Here is a 19,172-nt window from a genome sequence, read left to right on the forward strand (position 1 = left end):
TGTAGTGTGATGTTACACGATTTAGTGTGATGATACACGATGAAGTGTGATGTTACATGATTCAGTGTGATGTTACATGACGTAGTGTGAGTATACATGATGTAGTGTGATGTTCCATGATTTAGTGTGATGTTACAGGATGTAGGGTGATGATACATGACGTAGTGTGATGCTGCATGATGGAGTGTGATGCTACATGACGTAGTGTATTGCTACATGACGTAGTGTGATGTTATAGGACGTAGTGTGATGTTACATGGTGTAGTGTGATGATACATGACTTAGTGTGATGTTACATGACGTAGTGTGAGTATACATGATGTAGTGTGATGTTCCATGATTTAGTGTGATGTTACGTGATGTAGTGTGATGTTACACGATGTAATGTGATGTTACACGATGTAGTGTGATGATACACGATGTAGTGTGATGTTACACGATGTAGTGTGATGTTACATGATGTAGTGTGATGTTACACGATGTAATGTGATGTTACATGATGTAGTGTGATGATACATGACGTAGTGAGATGATACATAATGTTGTGAGATGATACACGATGTAGTGAGATGATACATAGTGTAGTGAGATGATACACGATGTAGTTAGATGATATGGAGTGTGATGATACATGACGTAGTGTATTGCTACATGACGTAGTGTGATGTTACATGATATAGTGTGATGTTACACGATGTAGTGTGATGTTACATGATGTAGTGTGATGTTACATGATTTAGTGTGATGTTACATGACGTAGTGTGATGCTGCATGATGGAGTGTTATGCTACATGACGTAGTGTAATGATACACAATGTAGTGTGATGATACATGATGAAGTGTGATGCTACATGATGTAGTGTGATGTTACATGACGTAGTGTGATGTTACATGATATAGTGTGATGATATATTATGTAGTGTGATGTTACATGATTTAGTGAGATGTTACATGATTTAGTGTGATGCTACATGATGGAGTGTGATGTTACATGATATAGTGTGATGTTATATGATGTAGTGTGATGTTACATGATTTAGTGAGATGTTACATGACGTAGTGTGATGTTACATGATGTAGTGTGATGTTACATGATGTAGTGTGATGCTGCATGATGGAGTGTGATGATACATGACGTAGTGTATTGCTACATGACGTAGTGTGATGTTACAGGATGTAGTGAGATGCTACATGATTTAGTGTGATGTTACAGGATGAAGTGTGATGATACACGATGTAGTGTGATGCTACACGATGTAGTGTGATGATACATGACGAGTGTGATGATACATGATATAGTGAGATGATACATCATGTAGTGAGTTGATACATGATGTAATGTGATGATACATGATGTAGTGTGTTGATACATGACGCAGAGTGATGTTACATGATTTAGTATGATGATACATGACGTATTGAGATGATACACGATGTAGTGAGATGATACACGATATAGTGAGATGATGCATAATGTAGTGTGATGATACATAATGTAGTGTGATGATACAAGATGTAGTGAGATGATACATGATGTAGTGTGATGATACATGACGTAGTGAGATGATACATGATGAAGTGTGATGCTACGCGATGTAGTGAGATTTTACATTATGTATTTATATGATACATGATATAGTGTGATGATACATGATGTAGTGATATGATACACGATGTAGTGAGATGATACACGATGTAGTGAGATGATCCATAATGTAGTGTGATGCTACACGATTTAGTGAGATGTTACATGATGTAGTGAGATGATACATGATGTAGTGAGATGAGACACGATGTAGTGAATTGATAAATAATGAAGTGTGATGCTGCGCGATGTAGTGAGATTTTACATTATGTATTTATATGATACATGATATAGTAGTGTGATGATACATGACGAGTGTGATGATAAATAATGTAGTGTGATGAAACATAATGTAGTGTGATGTGACAAGATGTAGTGAGATGCTACATAATTTAGTGTGATGATACAAGATGTAGTGAGATGCTACATGATGTAGTGATATGATACATGATGTAGTTAGATGATACACGATGGAGTGAGATGATACATGATGTAGTGAGATGATACACGATGTAGTGAATTGATACATAATGTAGTGTGATGCTACACGATGTAGTGAGATGATACATGATGTAGTGAGATGATACATTATGAAGTGTGATGCTACGCGATGTAGTGAGATGTTACAAGATGTAGTGAGATGATACATGATTTAGTGAGATGATACATGATGTAGTGAGATGATACACGATGTAGTGAGATGATACACGATGTAGTGAGATGAAACATGATTTAGTGAGATGATACATGATGTAGTGTGATGTTACATGACGTAGTGAGATGATACATGATTTAGTGAGATGATACATAATGTAGTGTGATGATACATGACGTAGGGAGATGATACACGATCTAGTGTGATGATACATGATGTAGTTTGATGATACATGATTTACTGAGATGATACATAATGTAGTGAGATGATACATGACATAGTAAGATGATACACGATGTAGTGAGATGATACATAATGTAGTGTGATGCTACACGATGTAGTGAGATGATACATGATATAGTGTGATGGTAGCGAGATGATACACGATGTAGTGAGATGATACACATGATACACGATATAGTGAGATGATACATGATGTAGTGTGATGATACATGACGCAGTGAGATGATATACGATGTAGTGTGATGTTATGCGATGTAGTGAGATGTTACATGATGTAGCGAGATGATACACGATGTAGTGAGATGATACACGATGTAGTGAGATGATACATAATGTAGTGAGATGATACACGATGTAGTGTGATGTTAGTAGTGTGATGCTACATGACGTAGTGTATTGCTACATGACGTAGTGTGATGTTACAGGATGTAGTGTGATGATACACGATGTAGTGTGATGCTACACGATGTAGTGAGATGTTACATGATGTAGCGAGATGATACACGATGTAGTGAGATGAAATATGATTTAGTGAGATGATACATGATGTAGTGTGATGATACATGACGCAGTGAGATGATACACGATGTAGTGTGATGTTATGCGATGTTGTGAGATGTTGCATGATGTAGTGAGATGATACACGATGTAGTGAGATGATACATAGTGTAGTGAGATGATACACGATGTAGTTAGATGATACATGATGTAGTGAGATGATACATAATGTAGTGAGATGATACACGATGTAGTGAGATGAAACATGTTGTAGTGAGATGATACACGATGTAGTGAGATGATACATAATGTAGTGAGATGATACATAATGTAGTGAGATGATACATGATGTAGTGAGATGATACATGATGTATTGTGATGATATATGATGTATTGTCATGTTACATGATGTAGTGTGATGTTACATGATGTAGTGAGATTGATTAGTGTAATAATACATGATGAAGTGAGTGTTACAGATTTAGACTAACATGACATCGTTATGAAAAACACGTCTCTTCTAAATTAAATTAAATTAAATTTTAAAATGTTGAAAGATTAAAGTTATTGAACTGTGTTGTTTTAACTTTTTATTATTTATTTTTTATCTCGATGAAGTCAATTTTTGACTACCTGATTTAATGATATAAAAATAAAAATGATATAAAAATAACATTCTTACAAAACTGGCACTACAATGACGGGTAACTGTGGCCTTGTGCACATGCGAATTTAGTATTAAGTGTGATGTAAACATATATGTGGACAGAGTCTTGGACGCCTGTTTTTGTTTACATTTACACAGGGAGTTAACACAGGTAAAGCCGTTATTCATTGACATAGGCTGGGTTTAGAATACAACACATAAAAAGGTAACTCTTTATACAACATTTACAACAGAACAACAATTCTGTCAATACGTGGTAATTCTATTTAATGTTTTAACACGTAGCTTGACACTCTATATAATGGCAGTAGATAAACAAAGCAGACGACGCGTTGTCATTCAAATTAGGTATATACCATGTCTGAGTACACTGTACAATGAATAAAAGTGTTAAGAAAGGAGGGAGAAAGTAAAAAAATACTGCCCTGCCCGACGCTTACTTTGACCCTCATTTCTTGAAATTTGGTTAAGATACTTATAAATACAGTTTTGGTAAGATAGTTGTAGGGTTTTAATATGTATTTATGTACAAAATAGGAAGATATTTTGACACCATTTAACCGATGTACAAGGTCACAGTGACTTACTTATAGCAACTATGCTACTTTGTTCGACCATTTCTTTTTATTTGCAGCATTAGTGTTACACAAAACATACAAATATGAAGAAAGATTTAAAACAAATAGCATACAATAATGTCAAAAAACGACCATTAGTGAATTTGGTATCCCACCTCACCCCTTAATATCTTGGAATGATCTCTAAGCTCACCTTAATTGCATACCATATCATGATGGCATAAGACAAAGGTATGAAAGATATACAAAAAAAAATAAAAGTTATAGATGATAGCCACTAGAAGGCCCAAATTGGCACCCATCCTTTCTAAAAATAACTGTATCATTTGTAACGTTTTAAAAACCGTAACATTTGCATAAATTAGTATGTAAATTTCATTACATGAACGTTAACACTTAGAGTTAACCTCACACCTAAGTCTTTCAACATTGTTGCTTTGCCTAGATATCTCATCCCATACTGTAGTTGTAACTTTTGCATGGCATATTTTCACTTTCACTTACATCCCCCAGCCTTTACATCATCCATACATTCTTTCAACATCACTCTGCAATTGGATAAAATCTGAAATTTCTCTAACAAAATCTTTTAACACTTGCTATCATCAGCAAACAGTTACGATTTAGAATGAATACATATTTTAATGCATATTCATACAATGTTCGTGTTCCATGATACATTATCATGCTAGCGAAGGAGAATACATTAAACATTATATCTAGTCGTCTCTGTTTCACCTCTACCAGATTTAATTTCAGAGACAAATTACCTTACTTGGACTTCTTTATTATATAGAGACATTTTCAAAGCAGTGTAACAACCAAAATGTCCTTATCGAAAGCCAAACAAATCCAGCCTATGTAAGTAAACGGTCGGTTTACTGTGCATTTATTACTGAATTTATAAATGTGATCAGTACTATACTGTTCGTGACTGTTCGTGACTGTTCGTGACCCAAATCTATTATGTACAAGGCTATTCATTATCAAATGTATGCCATTATTTTAAAGCGTCGGTATTGTGTACCCACATTGTGTACCCACATGTATGCTCATGTGCAGATGGTCACAATAATGTAAACGAAATATATGTGACACGCGGCTATAGCTTACCGCGGTTGTAGTACTTCAGGTTTGTAAACACGCAATTCTGGCATTCTATTTACACCGGGTAGCCACCCAACAAACCAAACGTCGTAATACACTGATATTATCGCGCTATGTACATGTTTTATGACAAATTTTGTCATTATTTATATCTGTATATAACAAAATAGTATAACTGGAGTTTATTGGGTTTTATTTTCGTAATTCAAAATTACTTTCGTTTTCTTAAACTGCGAAATACAGGAAATTAAACGCCGAATAACACCGACAGTCGTAAAAGTCCAACTTAAGCTCAAACTATGATCAAATTAAAGGTCAAGTCCGGTCACACCTAGGATCATTTGAAGAAAAGGGATTAAAAGGGAGATGCAGAAGCTTGCAGGAAAGACTCTAACTTTAATTGTTTATTGGAGGAAGGAACCTCTGCCGTCATTGAAAAAAAAGGAATGTTTTAGTATAATTACAGGAAGCTTGAGTCATAGTTGAAGGAACGAACATTTGTAATAATTGGAGGAAGGTTTTTTTACTATCATTCAAGGAAGGAACGTGTATTATCATTGGATGAAGGAACCATCATCACAACCAGAGGAAGGAGCTTTTACCATCTTCCGAGGAAGAAACTTTTGCATTTTTTGACGGTTTTTTTTTTTTATAAGAATCGGAGGAAGGAACATCGCCATTATGGTATAAAAGAACATTCGATAATAGTATAGGACGGACATTCGTAATCATTGGATGTTGTAATTTTCATCATCATTGGAGGACGGAATATTTATCATCATTCAAGGCACAAGCATTCGTCATCTTTGTAGGAGGAAACCTATTAAATGAAGGAAACCGTGTTGTAGCATGAAGGTTATTTGTGATCAGTGGAGAGCAGAAACACTTGTCGTCCTTAGAGGAAGAAACGTTTGTCAACATTGAACGAAGGAATATTTGTCATCATTGAACAAAGGAATATTTGTAGTCATACGAGGAAAAAACTTGTGTCATTGTGGGATAAAAGAACAATTGCTTTATTGGAGAAAGGAACGTTCATACATTAGTAGTTACTGAAGGAATGACATACAGAGAATGTATTGTATAGTTGAAAAAGAACATTCCCTATCAATACGGGGAAAGAACACTTGTCATCTTTAAGGAACAGGACCATTTCCCGTCAAATGAAGACAAATATAACACTATGGTGTGGTGGTTTTTTTGACTGACTGTGGTAATATAAACGTCAACATGATGTTTGTTGCTGGCGCAATACATGCAATCGCGGTTAGATATGGTTTTGTATTAATGTTTTTTCATTTACATTAGTTTCGCTAAAAACCCATATGTATACCTGTTGAGTACTAAGTATGGCGTATATGTGACGTATATCGACGCTTTAAATACATTACATACCCTGCCTTCGGCACACATGCACACATCCAATTATACAATACACAAACGGAGGCACGTTTTTTAATGACCTTAGCTGAAGAACCCGGATACTATAGACAATGACTATACCTGGACAGAATTCGGGGTTTTCCAGAGTCAAAGGGTATGTGTCGCCCTGGACTCGTGTTTTGTTTACATTGCAAGGGGTTAACACAGATAAAGTAGTCATTTACTGATATAGGCTGGCTTTGGATTACAAGACAATTACAGGTAATTTTTTTCAACATTAAGAAAACAACAGTTCATGCTCTCAATACCAGACAATTATACTAAATGGTTTTGAACATAAAATTGATCTCTAAACATGGCTGTAGATAAAAATAGATAAGGCGCATTGAAATTCAACTTGGGCGCACCCTGTCTTAGTACACAGAACGAACGTGTATCAATGTTAGCTATAACACAGAGATATTGTATGTCGAGGCAAATTTGTATGTTTTCTGGTGTAAATGCCTCGTTAAGACTTCGAATTAAGTAAATATCAAAATTAGTCCATGTCCGATTGTTTTACTAAGATTTTTCATGGTATATGAAAAGGAACTTCCATAAACAGTTCATTGTAAATTCAATTGTGCATTTATTCGTATTGCAAACTATGCAAAGGGTAATATATATGACCATATTGCGTTAATGCGTTATCATGACCCTAATAAAAGGAATCACCAAGAAGATCTTTTAAATAAAGTTTAGTCAATGGTCTATTGGATTATTAAGATTTTGCTTTGTAATATGAATCCTTAACATGTTTTGACAGATTTTTAAAAATATGTTTATATGTGACGATCCTATAAGTTATCAAAAATAGAATCAAATATCATGAAGTGTGTGTTCGTAATGTTTTAGAGGACATTCTTGTATCAGTTATCATTAAACTATGCATAACTCTCTGTCTTGAAACAATAATTCCAATACATACCTAAAGATATGTTAGCTTCAACCAGAAATGAAACATCCTTGAAATGTAAGGGAGTTATGCTCTCTTACGTTCTCTGCACCCCCTGAACATGTCACGACAAAATCAAAGGCTAAGTGTGTGCCATCTAGTGGATGATACAAGAATACTAGTTTGAGGCTTTGATGTATTCCGTCTTTGCGTATTGCAGAGTTATCTTCTCTTGGGAGCAGGTATTGATTGTTACGTCACTTGTTTGTGAGAGTAACGTCATCAATTTTTGAGAAAACGACGTAATTTTCTCACACAAACCAATGACGTAACAATCAATACCTGCTCTCAAGAGAAGATAACTCTGCAATACGCAAAGACGGAATATCAAAAGAAGATTGTCATGAATATTCCAGGGGTACGGAGAAAGAAAGTGAGTGTAACCCCTGAAAATTCGAGGATACCAGAATAGATATTGGTCTGTATTTCAGACACGAATATACACATGTCGTCAACAGTGTATTTGTTCATCTATGACAGGAAAAACTCCAACCAGCCAAAGATCAACACATTTTAGGACTAAATTGACTTTTTGACGAGTGCCACATGTGATGCAGGAACGCCTTTCTTTCTGGAACAGATTGGTTTCAAGTCAACTGTTTGTGAGGTTCGTGATGTCTTTCCTTTTGGCTTGAAATAGTGTCCCCCCTCTATTCCTTCTGTTTTAACGCATTTAATTACTTATAGGATTAAACCTAGATTCACACGGCGGGTGTCGTCGATGAAGCAGGATACGCTTACCCTTCCAGAACACCTGTTCTTATTATTGTTCTTTTTCAACCCTCTAACTTTTTCCTATTTTATATTGTGTTCTAGATTTATCTTAATCGATTTGGTAATCTTTTGAATATTTCATATTAATTTATTTTTGATGCGGTGGTTTTTAATCTTCTAGTTTATTTTGCAGTTTATGACAAATCCCTCTCTATGGCTATAGAACAAACCAGCAATAAACAGTGGGATATGTGTGCTGTGTACGATAATTCTAACCTGGCTCAAGATGTTGTGGAGGTCATACTTGCACCATTAAAAGACAAAGGAGTCACGTATTGTGACCTAGAGTTGGATATACTTCCAGGACAACCACGACTGGAAAGTATGTTTGGTATGATAGAACGCTCAAAATGCATCCTCATCGTACACCCCCTTCAGGAGGAATTCCTCAACATGTTGAGACTTGTTTACTCATGTTGCTCACTCTCCAAACGATGCATTTCCCTTTCATTTGAACAAGGACATGAAAGACAAGTATCGGATGCAATAATTATTTCCAAGACGCCTCACTGGCTGGAAGAGGTCTTACGTTGCATGACGTCACCAGTACCGATCCTTCGTGAAAGTGATACCGTTGCTATTCTCTGCAAGATCCCTCAATCGACAAGTCTCTTCGACTACATGTTTCAAAGTGGACTTAGAAATATCAGTTCCACTGATATGAACATTCTAGGGATAAAGATCATGCCTTCCTCAAAGGAGATCAAACTGGATTTAAGCGATTGTGTGAAGAATATTGAAAGCCATGAACAGTACAAAACAGACGAAGTGGTGGAAATGTTACAGTTTATACGGTCCATGAGCACACAGGTGGAACTGAGAATTGACGCGGAAGCAGAGGACATGATGGACATTGTGAGCCGAGGGATTGACAAGATATTCTCGACAATCTGCAGCTGTGTTCTGGACGTAAGAGGCCGGAAACTGCGCGAGTGGATACTAGCGTACACTCTTAGTGGTCCTCTGGTCGTGGGCAGGAAAGTTATGGCTAGGATCTACCATTCATCTAGACATGCCGTCATAGGGAGTAGCTTCCCCGATAAAGTACAACATTCAGACTTTGCTGATGAACAGATGCGAAAGGATACATTTAACGACACTGTTTTCCACACCAAAGCAGCATCAATGGCGGAGGCGGGTTTCTTTTTCGATGGACTGATAGACCGTGCACGATGTTACTACTGTGGAGGAGCGCGGGTTGACTGGAAAGAATCGGATGACCCATGGACCATGCATGCGGAGGGATTTCCACGATGCCCTTTGGTCAAGGCAAATATGTCTGAAGAAACTATTGAGAAGATCGTCCTTTCTGAGTTTGAAAAAACTCTTGCGGGCAACCCCAACTATGAATCAGTAGAAAAGAGAAAATCGACTCTCCAAAGCATGGTGTTAACACCGTCTTCAAAGAAAAATTGCCTTTGCAAGGAGAGCTTTTTAAGTGATGTGGCTGAGGCAGGATTTTACTACGTTGGCCCCGAGGACAGAGTGAGATGTTTTTCCTGTGGTGTGATGCTATCAGGAATACGTCTCCGGACTTTGAATGAGCTATTAATTGAGCATGCAAGTGTGTCGTCTTCCTGTAGGTATGTTCAAAGCAAGCTTTCCCCAGATAAATTCCAGTGTGTCATTGATACGACGACAGTTTCCAGTGAGTGCCTCTCAGCTGTTTTCTTTGTAAAGACTTATGACAGATCTCAATCAACTTGGCCGTCCAACATGTTGTGTTCGTGAGTTTATATTTTTGCTGCAGATTGTTTCGACTTTGAGCTGGACTCGGTTGTATTAATATCTTTATATTTTGTTTTAAGTTTGACCTTTATTTTGAACCAATAATTTAGTTTAAATGTTAGCACACAAATCAAATATTTACGTATAATGTATCATCACACCGAGACAGAACGGTGATATTTCACTCATGACAAAAAGAAGCGCCCTTTACTTTTTTTTAAATCCGGTCAGTCATTTAATGTTTATGATATGAGATTATCAATTTTGATTTTAACCACTCTTTGAAAATGATCAACAAGCATATGACATCAGTTATTCATTACCTAGTCCCCAACATGTGTTGAATTATTAATCCTAATGACGATTTTGTTCTCTTTTATCTGAGAATATAAGAACAATGAGAAAATAGCAATGAATATGCCAATCTTATTGACAAAACAAATATTTTTAAACTTTCGAGTGATATATGGATTTATTCAAGTAAATTTTACTTAGATTAACGCGGAAGTCAAATTGTTGTCATAAAAATGTTAATAACAGATAAATGACCGTACTGTGTCAACTCAAAACACTCTTTCATCAAGCAGCCGTCAAAAACTGTTTTATATATACCTGTGATATCAAAAATGTCCTTTTTTTCTGCATTTAAAAAAACCCCTTAAAATTCTTTCCGAATGTATATAAATATATTTATTTCATCAAATTGAAATTGACACATACATGGTAAACATTAACAAGACAATGAGAGATTAACAAATCGCTATTTTTGTCATACCCCTTATCAGCAGGACCCTAAACCCTCGAGCTGATTGTCATCAGGGCTGTGAGGAAATGATCTGAGCTATATATGTTTTATTTATGATATATACATTTACTTCACAGATATTCTGGAGGGGCATGACAAAGATAACCACAAGATAAAGAGGTCGAACAGGGGTGTTCCGAAAGGGTATTAAATATGGAGATGATAAAAGGGTCAAGCCATAATATGAAAGGGATCCAACAGAGTTGTTTTAAATGGGTATGATGGACGGAGACGAGGATGATCTAGCCATACGATAAATGGGTCCAATAGCTAGATCCATAGATATCACGAAGGACTGTGATAAAAACGGATGAGAAAGGGTATATGGTGTTCTGAAGGGATATGATAATGTGGTTACAATTAAGAACTGACGGTAGTTAAAACGAATAAGACATATGATAAAGAGAGTCCAATAGAAATATTCTGAAGGGATATGATAAACTGGGTATCATTGAGGGTCTAAACATACAAGTTAAAAAGAGTAGGATACGACTGAGTTCATACAGCTTTGAACATAAAAGGTATCAACTATAAAAAAAACGTCTGTATTTAGTAGGTATGTGAATTATAAATCAATTTATGTCATACTCTTGCTTGTCTTGTATCTTTCATTGGAAATTGACGTAAATTCTGATATAATATTCAATATCTAAATCTGGAGTTATGGAATTATTAGGTATTTGATGCTGCACTCAGTTATCACAACAGTTGATAAGTATAATAAGACTTGCAGGGAGTATGTTTTTTGGGAGGAATATCTTATTCCTTAAAGAAGTGCAATATGTGTTATTGGGAGTGTCATATGTTTTATGGGGAGTGTTACGTTTTTTGGGTGTGCTATATGTATTTATTAGGAATGTAATATGCTTATTAAGAAACCCGTCCCGGTAAAGCAATTTTATGGAACCGGATACTGAAAATATCCATAACAAATACTGTTCAGTTAATATTATAGCTATGCAAAAAAATATTATGTCAAAAGATATTGTTATTACAACGTTGTGTTTGTATACTAAACCTTGATCCAATTATATGTGATAATTAAGTTTGAATGTATATGTGTTCAACAATATCACAGACGATTTCATTTTAGAACAGTTCTCGATTTCATTTTTAAAGTTAACAGATGACATAATGATGTCTCACAACATACTGACAGGATGGCCAGTCATATCTCATATAACATAGACAGAACAGACCAATGGAATCTCACTTCACACAGTCAGATTGAACCAATAAGGTTCCATGTTACATAGACAGATAGACCAACCAGGTCTCACAATACATGGAGAGGACAAACCAATAAGGTTCCACAATACATTGACAGAACGACCAATCAGGACTCATTTTACACAAAAGCAATGAACCAATAAGGTTTTACATTACATACACATAACGACCAATCTAGTTTCATTTCAAACATATAGCACAATCAGCATGACCAATAAAGTTATCAACTTACATAAACACAATATCCAATCAGGTCCCATGTTTTATACAGACAAAAGTGAATAACTAGGTACCACATTATAGATAGACAAAATGACCAATCAGATCGTATATGTCAAGGTCACACCTATGTGAATGCTTCTTGTGTAACCCAATTTGGACTAACATTACATTGTTACAAAGAACATGTCTCTTCTCTCTCTCCCAAGAAAGGTTTTTAAAAGTCACATGTAAGTATTTCAGACATACACATAATAAATTGAAAGACAAAAGGGTTGTTATTTCATGACCAAAAGAAGATACAAAAAGCAACACAAAAGATTTTCTACAAACTACAATCGTTTTAAATTTCCAAAATCAATAGGACAACTAAGTAAGAGATTGATCAACAAACAATGCCAGTAATTTATCTTTCTGTTGTATATGAATATTAATGTTTTTAAAAAAGCTGAACGATATGGCCAGCATTTTTGTTTTTATTTCAAATTGTTGAAAGATTAAAATGATTAAAATAAACTGTGTTATGTTTTTTACTTGAAATGCAAAGAAAGCTACTGAATATCTAAATTACATCAGAAACCTTTCTAAACACCAGTGCACAACACTCAATAAGAGTTTAGGGTTTAGTTTTAAATGATGTATTAAGGACTACTACAGACGTCTCCTTTTAGGCAAACACTGGGGCCTCCCTTGTTTGAGTCCCAGGCAATGTAATCAAGGGCATCTCAAATAAAGTTGGGCATCACCCTGAGGCTAAACAAATACTTAAAGTGGCAAGTGAAAATGTCAGGGGTGGTTCCAGGATTATTCAAATAGTGTTGAAGGTGTCACATATTTCTGGTAACGGCGAAAAAGAGTAATCAATTGGTGTACTCATTTATGTAGATCAAAATGGTGTTTAAAGACAAAAAGTAAACAAAAATATCTCAAACATGGGGGCATTGCCTAATGATCATGATCATCCCGAGAATGTTCAGATGATTTGTTACAATGCATGCTCTCATTTGATATTTAGGAACAAAGGTGATTGCAATTTAAAGTGATCAAACATGTAATTATACAATACATCGAATCATCTCACAGCACTTCTTGTGCAGTTTATAAAAATATGAAATTACAAACTGTAATTGCATGATTATACCATTAAAGTACAACTCGTGTAAAAGAGACAAACAGTGCGTCATATTGTAAACAATCAACTTGCTCAACAAATCATTGTTCAAGACACAAAGCTTCATTCGTTTGTTGATGATCCAACCAGTTGGAAACACTTTGGTAAAGCAACTTAATTTTACGAGTTTACATTGCAGCAATTGTGTTTCTGGAACAACTTTGCAAGGTTTTAATTTCGTGCAACACTGCACAGATGATAAAATGTACGAAGCGACTCTCTACTCAAGTAAACCTGATTTTTAGATTCAGATTTTGACAATTCTTTTCCAATGCTCCGATATACAGAAAATGTAATTTTCACAAAATTGAGTACCATACAGCATATTGGATTCTTAAGGTCATTGAAAATTACAAACAACATCCTCTGCAAACTCTCTCCGCAATGCCTTTTTCTTTCTCCTACATCCTAGGTGTAAAACAGAATCCTGCTACGTCGTCACCGGTAAGTAAGGTGTACTGATTAGCTCGTCATTGAAGGATAACTCTTGAGTCCATTCATATAATTTCTCTGCCTCTTTCTCCCACTCTTCGCCCCCAGCTTGCTCACCCTCTTCTCCCTCCTCACCGGTGATTCCGAGCTTGTCAAAGTAGTCGTCAGGCTCCTCCGATAAAGCTGTTGGCCCCCGAGAGTCCAGACGACTGCCAGTCTGTAAGTGTGAAGAAAAATATGGCAGCATACAGTAAAAATGTTTACAAAGTCTAGTATCTTGGATAAGGTCAAATGAATTTGGATTCCCTTTGTGAATGAGTGAAGCAGCAAGACAATTTCCAATTTCAAAATGTTACTTCCAATATATTGTGTAAGCATAAACGACATAGGAAGGAAAGGATACTTCTGTAAAAAAAACGTTAAATGCATTACAGTTTTTTGTAGCCTCTTATGTAACATTAAATATGACATTCATATTGTTCCATTCTACAAGCCTCAGCTCCCAAAGTCAACAATCTGCAAATAAAGGCACTTTTTTCAGAAAGCATTCTGGTTCATATAAATGGACTGTATCAAGTAAGAAAAATTTAAAAACAAACTCCGGATGACACATGGTTGTTTTGGGTCCTAGTTTCACAAATTTCCTCAAATTCAAGAGTAACTAACATCATAGCCCTAAACTTTAATGATTTGTTAATCTAATATTACAAGTTATCGAAAAAATGTGTTCTTTTTACTTTTTGATATGCAATAAATTCTCTTTTGACTGACATCCTGTCTAAGATGTCGATGTACAACAAGATACAACTTATAAGACTGGTTCCTTGGGCTTCACTGACACACTGTCATATGAGACACAAGGCCCTGTTATATTCATAAAGTCATATGAACTAAACACACACCACAGCATTATTTCATTTCCAATGGTTAATATTCAGTTAAATGAAAAGTGAATTGTTTTATCATCAAAGTTATGTGACCCTCCATAATATAAAAAAGAGTGTAAAACTGAGACACTTCAACAGGTGATTTGTTGTTTTATAACTATCTATATAAATATCATATTACATGTAAATCATGTAAATCAGTAAATCATGTAAATCATGGAAATCATGGAAATCAGTTGTGACGTGTCCTCTAAAATAAATTCTGATCAAAGAAATGTAACATTACAAATCCAATGATGTTTCCATGATCAGTCATCAATACTGAAAATAAGTTAAAGCACCAGATCCTGAAAATAAAAAGTACCCGACATGCATCGAGAAATACATGTATAGAGATTTTGCATTTCACTGATCAAGATGGCACAAACACGGACAATTGTCGATTTGTTTTAGATCGAACTGCTCCTTTTTCGATATGAGATGAATACTACACATTGACAAACATAATCAAAAACATAATTCATAATAACATCAAGTACAAATAGGATTTCTTCAATGGCCTTTAATTGGAATATGGAACCTATTTAAAACAAGAGTACTGCGGGGCAGAACAATATACGCCCGTCGAAGCCATATAGTGTTATATACTTTCTTACATTGAAATAAGATCTGCATCATTCAAAGATTGGTTAGCTGACATGCTATAAAAATGTAGGAGAAAATCTCTGGATAAAAAAATCTAATACTGTTAAGAACAAAGGGCAATAACTTTTGCAAAAAAAGGTCGAATCAAAATTCTTTTCAAGGAAACACAACAACATATGATTATTGAGCCTACTAAGTTTCTGTTGAAAAATCCAGCAGGAGATAGCCAGACAAAAATCAAATACTGAAATGAACATGCAAAGGGCAATAACTTTTAATAAAATTGTCAAAATCAAAATTCTTTTAAGGGAGACACACCTTCATATCATGATTTTAATGTATACCATGTTTCAAAGAGATCCGTTGAAAAATGTAGGAGAAGTTGACGGACAAAAGTCAAATACTGAAATAAACAAAGGGCAATAACTTTTGCAAAAATTGTTGAATCAAAATTCTTTTCAAGGAAACACAACAACATATCATGATTATTTAGCCTACTAAGTTTCAAAGAGATCTGTTGAAAAATGTAGGAGGAGATTGCCGGACAAAAATCAAATACTGAAATGAACAAAGGGCAATAAGTTTTGGAAATACTGTTGAATCAAAATTCTTTTAATGGAAACACAACTTGATATCATGATTATAATGTATACCAGGTTTCAAAGAGATCGGTCGAGAAATGCAGGAGGAGATTGCCGGACAAACAAAAGTTTACGACGGACGGACGAAGCCATACCATAATACTCCCGTTAAATTTGACAGGTGTATCAAAAGGTTTTGAGAAAACACCTATTTGCACTTTTGAAGAGAACACTGCTTGCAGAAGATTCTTTTTTATTATCTATTCCGAAGAATTTAAGATAGATTTGAAACAGTTCTCATTAATTGCTTTTCTGTGGTTGCTTACTTTGGTGGGGAAAAATCCATTTATAATAAAGTAGCTAAATTAAGGAAAGTAAAAAAAATGTTTTGATCAATACATAAATTCAAACTGAAAACAAGTTACAAGCACTCCATCCCATAGAAAATGGTGAAATAATCATTCACCTCTAATTGTGTATAATTTTTCACTACAATAAATATAACCCCCCCCCCAACATTTCATCTGACACCTATACTTCATTTTACTTTTTACATCGTTATTCATTTTCAGTGTCAAACAATCCGATTAACAAATTTTAACTGTTGATAAGATCCACCAGACATGAGGGTAACAATGTTAGGCTGTACTATTGACCTGTCAGACTCCAGGCAGCTAGCTCTAGGTTTGGTTGTAGTTCTTATCTATCAAACTTCAGGCTATAAAGGTTCAGCGGTAGTGCTGACTTACCAGACTTAGGAGACTTAACATTAACCAGGTTAAGCGATGTCGTTGACATATCAAAACCTCTGGCTAACTAGGTTTAGCTGTATTAATACCTTTCAGACATAAGATTAACTAGATAAAACGGTGGTGGTGACCTAGGTTAACTGGTGGTGGTAACTTATCAGACCTCCAATTAACTAGGTTAAATTGTAGTGTTGTCCCATCAGACTTCATATTAACTAGGTTAAGCTGTTGTATTGACCTATCAGACAGCATGCAAACTAAGTTAAGCTGTAGTGTTTTCCTATCAAGCCTCTTGTTAACAAGTTATAGTTACAGTTTTGACCTAATCTGAGCTCAGGTTAACACGTTATAGTTACAGTTTTGATCTAATCTGAGCTCAGGTTAACAAGTTATAGCTACAGTTTTGACCTAATCTGAGCCAAGGTTAACACGTTATAGTTACAGTTTTGACCTAGTTTGAGCACAGGTTAACAAGTTTTAGTTCTGTTTTTACCTAGTCTGAGCTCAGGTTAACAAGTTATAGCTACAGTTTTGACCTAGTTTGAGCTCAGGTTAACAAGTTATAGCTACAGTTTTGACCTAGTCTGAGCTCAGGTTAACAAGTTTTAGTTCTGTTTTTACCTAGTCTGAGCTCAGGTTAACAAGTTATAGCTACAGTTTTGACCTAGTTTGAGCTCAGGTTAACAAGTTTCAGTTACAGTTTTGACCTAGTCTGAGCTCAGGTTAACAAGTTTTAGTTCTGTTTTGACCTAGTCTGAGCTCAGGTTAATAAGTTTCAGTTACAGTTTTGACCTAGTCTGAGCTCAGGTTAACAAGTTTCAGTTACAGTTTTGACCTAGACTGAGCTCAGGTTAAAGAAGTTTAGAGCTTTTGTTCTATGTATTATGGACAAATTACCTTTGATGGTGATCGTGAGAATATACTGATCGTCTGAAATATAATATCATTTTGTAAATTTCCTACATCATATATATGTTATTTATATTTTTACTGTATTTGGCTCTTTTCACAAATAAAAATCATAAAAATCTATTATTACCAAAAATATTTTATCACATTTTTTCTTCTTTTTTTTTTTAGAATTACAGGCTTACAAATGATGTAAAATGTTAAAAAATTACCTTTGTTGGTGAAGAATAATTGTAACTGCTCTGAAATAATAATTCATATTTAATATATTTTTGAAGAAAATGTAGAATTATATGATTCCAATGGTACTAATAACTCGCCATCAATAAATATATAAACAGTTATAATTATTTATCTGTCACTTAATCAACATTTCCCAGTCTAATATTTTATGGTTTCATTGAAGACACTGCCATATTATTACATTAAAAATCGAAAGTTTTCATTTTTAAAATGTCTATCAGAAAAGCTAGCCTGTGGAACCATTACCTGGGGGGAGTAGGATATAGCACTGATCTGAAAATTGAAAACAAGTCACAAGTGTAAGGCCAGGGTTTGGATGTACAGTGTATAATGATATCCACCCTTGTGAGTAACCAACACAGTTTGTATGTATACATTTGAGACAATTTATGATCAACCTTTTTATCAATAAGATTCAACAGTTTGGAAAGATCTAATATCAAAGTTGACTTCATACACAATGTACATACCAAACGTGTCACAACTCAGTTGTAGCTTGACAAAGGGACCAGTCCATCTTGAAACGCTGTGACACAATTTAATATGAACATTGTTTGTGTATAAAGTAAAACTTTGATATTGATTAATAATAGACATTACTATATCACATTCTGTCATGTTTATATATTCTTAGTCATAAAGTAAGGTTCTGCTGTATACCTGTAATGGATATCACATAAAACATGTAAACTATTGTTCCCCCATTATCAATACGGTCTTTTATAAACAATGAAAATCAACTGCATTTGAATAAGTACAAGTTAACAAGAGGCCCATGGGCCTTAGCGGTCACCTGATATATTTATACAGAGAGTTGATTTTGTTTTTAACATGAACAGAAATATTATTCAAAGTGACAAAAAACAATAAAACCACCTTACTCAATATCTAGCATACAGATTTCAGACTGAAAAGGATTTGAAACTAGCACCTTTGATTCTTAACAAGGAAAATGAAGAAATTTTAGCACACTGACTCCTTTGAGCCCCACCCTACAGCCCTTGGGGGTAGGGCTGGCTCAAAATTTTCAAAGTATCAAACTGTCAATTCAAGGTTATAATTCCAATCAAGTTATTAACATGTAATATT

At 35.0% G+C, this 19,172-nt stretch overlaps 1 protein-coding gene across 3 annotated transcripts in view; it reads right to left on the reverse strand.

Moving 5' to 3' along the window:
* Nucleotides 1–10,426: 10,426 nt before the first annotated feature.
* The window catches only part of LOC110462843 (putative uncharacterized protein CXorf58), a 27,140-nt gene continuing 18,394 nt past the window's right edge, over nt 10,427–19,172 (reverse strand). Inside the window, exons 13-16 of one of the 3 annotated variants that reach the window (XM_021517048.1) lie at nt 18,330–18,356; nt 18,053–18,082; nt 17,829–17,861; nt 10,427–14,286 (exon numbers count right to left, since the gene is read on the reverse strand). In XM_021517048.1, the coding sequence (XP_021372723.1) occupies nt 14,068–14,286; nt 17,829–17,861; nt 18,053–18,082; nt 18,330–18,356 (309 nt within the window). In that variant the 3' untranslated portion in view covers nt 10,427–14,067. The remainder of the gene's footprint in view (nt 14,287–17,828; nt 17,862–18,052; nt 18,083–18,329; nt 18,357–19,172) is intronic. The other 2 variants (XM_021517049.1, XM_021517050.1) reach the window with 2 other exon arrangements.

The sequence above is a fragment of the Mizuhopecten yessoensis genome, unplaced genomic scaffold (assembly GCF_002113885.1).
Source record: "Mizuhopecten yessoensis strain PY_sf001 unplaced genomic scaffold, ASM211388v2 scaffold10837, whole genome shotgun sequence".
In the NCBI taxonomy this organism is placed as follows: Eukaryota; Metazoa; Mollusca; class Bivalvia; order Pectinida; family Pectinidae; genus Mizuhopecten; species Mizuhopecten yessoensis.